This window comes from Cicer arietinum, chromosome 7, assembly GCF_000331145.2.
Source record: "Cicer arietinum cultivar CDC Frontier isolate Library 1 chromosome 7, Cicar.CDCFrontier_v2.0, whole genome shotgun sequence".
Taxonomy (NCBI): domain Eukaryota; kingdom Viridiplantae; phylum Streptophyta; class Magnoliopsida; order Fabales; family Fabaceae; genus Cicer; species Cicer arietinum.
Window position 1 is genome coordinate 56,389,238 of NC_021166.2, and position 4,132 is coordinate 56,393,369.

General features: G+C 32.2%; 1 protein-coding gene across 3 annotated transcripts; it reads left to right on the forward strand.

Annotated features, from left to right (window-relative positions):
* Window positions 1-630: 630 nt before the first annotated feature.
* Window positions 631-3,914, forward strand: EREBP (transcription factor EREBP-like protein). 3 transcript variants are annotated; one of them, XM_027336301.2, is made up of 3 exons: window positions 631-1,112; window positions 2,577-3,495; window positions 3,608-3,913. In XM_027336301.2, the coding sequence occupies exons 1-2, from the start codon at window positions 827-829 to the stop codon at window positions 3,470-3,472; spliced, it is 1,182 nt and encodes a 393-aa protein (XP_027192102.1). In that variant the 5' UTR covers window positions 631-826; the 3' UTR covers window positions 3,473-3,495; window positions 3,608-3,913. The 3 variants fall into 3 exon arrangements, with proteins under 3 accessions (XP_027192102.1, XP_073226701.1, NP_001351671.1); NM_001364742.1 differs by having other exon boundaries at window positions 646-1,112; window positions 2,577-3,511; window positions 3,608-3,914; XM_073370600.1 differs by having other exon boundaries at window positions 2,577-3,675.
* Window positions 3,915-4,132: the final 218 nt, after the last annotated feature.

Sequence of the window (4,132 nt, forward strand, 5' to 3'; positions counted from 1 at the left end):
TTCAATTATGAAAAATATTAAGGATCCTAAACCACTACTCAAAAATAGTAATTTCATGTTTAACATCATTAAAATTTTAAATAATGTTTAAATAACCTCAATCACATTTTATTATTTAAACAATTACTACATTTAATGAATGTTAACTTAATGTGTATTTAAAACTTTTTAACAACAAAAATTAATTTCAACCATAACAAAATTGAATAGAAAATAATATATCTTAAGATGCATTCACCTAAAATTAATTTCAACAATAAATATGAATAAAAACTTTTTAAAGTCAAAAGCTACAAACATTAATTTAAAATTATAATCAATCCTAAAGATAAAACTAATTTAACTAAATATATAAATTCAAAATTTTGAAATCACTTTTAATCTCCTATTCTTTCCTTCTTACTACAAGTCAAAAAAAAAATTGTGGTAGACTAAACAGAAGTTGTGGGGCACGTGTGCTCCATGCTGACCATGGCAATAGCAGTAAATATATTGTATGTCATAAAATTGTTATGACCATACAAGACTTTCACCATTTACCTTTTTCTAAGGGTAAAATAGTAAAACCACTCATCACCATTTTCATTTCACCAAACCCAAAACAAAAAGTAAAAAAAAATGATTCATATATAAGACACAAGTCTCACCTCACACCAAACACACAAAAATCACTCACAAAACAAAAACCCTGTAAAAAAAATCATACACCCATTAAAATCTAACCATTCATCTTGAAAAAACTTTCAATTGGGTAGAAGAAAGTCTCAACTTTTTTTTCTTGAACGAAAAGACAAAGATCTGACGAGTAGTTGAAAATTAGAGAAAGATGTGTGGTGGTGCTATTATCTCCGATTTCATTCCGGCTGCTGCGGCGGTGGGAGGCTCCCGGCGTGTTACTGCTGATATCTTGTGGCCGAATTTGAGGAAACAAGGTTCGAGGAAACCGTTTTTGTTGGACGATGATTTCGAGGCTGGTTTTAGAGAGTTTAAGGATGATTCTGATTTCGATGAAGACGAGGAAGATGATGATGATGATGAAGGCTTGTTGGTCGGTGGTAAAGGATTTACCTTTTCTTCAAACAACACCAAGTCTTTCAAAACTTTCTCTCGTGGTAACTGTTTCTGATTATTATTTTTTTGATTTTTTTTTTTGTGTACATTTATATTTTGATTTTTTCATGCATTTGTTAGTTTGATTTCCCCACATTTTATTGGGTTTTAGTTGATGGAAAAATTATGCCTTTTTGATGATTTTGTTTTTTTAATTAATTTAAAAAAATAATAATAAGGAACTTTTTTTTTGTGGTTGTGAGATATTTTTGTATGATGTATGAATTTCTGTGTTGTTATTTTTATTTATGTGATTAATTTTTTTGGTGTTTCTACATGAAGTTTTATTTATGGATCTTTAGATCTTGGTAATCTCTTGAGGTATTTAATTTTGTATAGTTAATTATTATCAACCTTTTTTACTGCAGAAAATCATACCACAGTAGTTGTAATTATTGAAATTAATTTGGAGATCCAATGTTTTATGATATAGTTTAGAGTGGTTGTAATTATTGGAATGATTTTATAGATCCTATTGGGGTTGGTTTAAGTTGTTCGTTAATTGTTAAATTATTCTTTAACAAAATTTGGACCTTAAATTTGTTTAGGGTTCCTGCTGTCAATTTTGTTAAGTTCTTTGAAGTTGAATTTTCTTCCACTTAATAAGAATGAAGGGGTTTTACTTTGTGTATAGTTGTTTATCATTTTGGCCTCTTTTTACTTGTTGAAAAAAAAAAATTAGGGAATTTTTTTGTTCACCTAGCTTTGCCTGGGTGTGTTACTCAATAGTTCATAATCATTCACCACATGTGTACAGTAATTCATTTGCACGTGATTTTCGGATTAATGTCGTGTTATTTAAAAAATGAGCTTTAACTAGTGGCGTTATAAATTTGCATGATTTGGTGAAAAATTGTGTTTGATTAATGTATTGAACTGTCCTAAGTGATAGATCTGAATTAATGGAAGCTAGTCTGTGTTCAATTGATCTGAACCTGTAAAAATTTGAGGATCATAATATCACTTTTATCATCAATTTCATTAACTATTCATAAGTCCGTCCTGATTTGGTTTTTGTTACATCGAATTTTGTTAGCGCCTTTGCTACTGTTTTGGTTATTAATTCGATGTATGATGGAATAAATAATGTTGCTTGCTTTAGATTGCTCATTGATTAATACTCCATAAAATTGAAATGGTTGATGCAATTTCATCATGTTATATTGTTGTTATTATTATTATTACAATCACGGTGTGTTTCTTCATTGGATGCAACTACAACATCTCTATCGAATCTAGTTGCGCAAATTGACAGCAGCCGTCCCTTTTTATGAACTAAAGGAAATTAGACATGACTTCTGTTAAGATATGATTATATTAGTTCTTTTACTTGTGATATACCGATTTTCCTTAAGATATGATCATATTGATATTTTTTTGTATGTGGTATTATGTTTTTTTAATGATACTCCATGTCAATTGTTCGAACCACACGCTTTTTATACTTGTTTTGAATTGTGTTGTAGGATCAACTGCTGCAAAATCCGTGTCACCGAAATCAAATGAGCAAGCTGAAAAGGAATGTAAGAGAAAGAGGAAGAATCAATATAGGGGTATCCGCCAACGTCCATGGGGAAAATGGGCAGCTGAGATCCGCGACCCAAGGAAGGGAGTTCGTGTCTGGCTTGGAACTTTCAACACTGCTGAAGAAGCTGCAAGAGCTTACGATGCTGAAGCTAGAAGAATCCGTGGCAAGAAAGCCAAGGTGAATTTTCCCGAGGAAGCTCCAGTTACTTCCTCAAAACGATTCAAGCCAAATGTCGAGAATAAGCTGGTGAATAAAAATCTGAACTCTTTCAAGCCTAATGGGAACAGAATGTTCAACTTCGGCGAAAATGTGGAGAACTACTATTCTCCTATGGATCAGGTGGAACAGAAACCACTGGTGAACAATAACAACCAGTATGCCAACATGGGACCGTTCTCGGGAAACGGTGTTCAGCACTCACAGATTTCTCCATCTGCTGATGTTACCGCTTACTTCAGTTCAGAACATTCGAGCAATTCGTTTGATTATTCTGATCTTGGTTGGGGCGAACAAGGCCCGAAAACTCCCGAGATTTCATCCATGCTTTCTGCTGCTGCTCCTCTCGAAAGCGAATCTCAGTATGTGCAGAACAATATGCAGTCTAACAACAATCAGAATATGCTACCTGTGCAAGATAATTCTGCAAAGACACTCTCTGAGGAGCTTGCAGATATCGAATCCCAGCTGAAGTTCTTCGAAACCCCTTATGATGACAACTGGGGTGACGCATCATTGGCATCTTTCCTCGGTGGAGATGCAACTCAAGACGGTGGAAACCCGATGAACCTTTGGAGTTTTGATGACTTGCCTTCCATTTCCGGCGGTGTTTTCTGAACAGCCTTCGCGTCACCGATTATGTAAATAAAGCTACAAGTTAGTAACTTTCATTTTGCATTCGGTTTCGTTAATTTTGTTTCTTTGAAGGTAGGTAATTATTGTTAATTTTCTTTCTTTATGAATTGTTTTCAGGATTGTTGGTTTTTTTTTATTATTGTTGATGGAATGAGGACAGGAACAAGTTACCAGCTTTAAGTAAAGCATGGAGTTTATTCTCTTGTGGCAAAATAAATTATATAGGTTTTTTTTAGGTATCCTTTGTCTTATCAAAAACCCTTTTGAGGATTTTAAGTTTGATGTTCATAAGGATTATGTTATGGATGATTTAATTGTAAACTTTCTTGGTTTTCTTTGTGGCAATTTTATCATGACTCATAATTTTTTTCTCCCTTTGTTTGCTGGGATCATTTTATATGTAACATGAATGATTTTGCTTTTTGGTGTTGTTGTTTTATCCTTAGTATGATTGCTTTCACTTTTGGAGGAGATGTTTGGGTATTAGATCCTTTTGTTTTAAATTTCAAAAAATTGAATTTGACTTTTTATTTTTAAAAATTATTTTTATGGAAGTTTAGATTCATTTGTTATTAATTAAAAGAGTTATTTTAATATTTTATAATTTAGATATTTCTTATTAAATAAATATTAAAGTATATT

Bases quoted from the DNA above. Each gene is read 5' to 3' on its own strand.
- EREBP (XM_027336301.2), top strand. From the start codon at position 827: ATGTGTGGTGGTGCTATTATCTCCGATTTCATTCCGGCTGCTGCGGCG. The intron at 1,113-2,576 runs GTAACTGTTTCT...ATTGTGTTGTAG, and splicing joins TTTCAAAACTTTCTCTCGTG to GATCAACTGCTGCAAAATCC.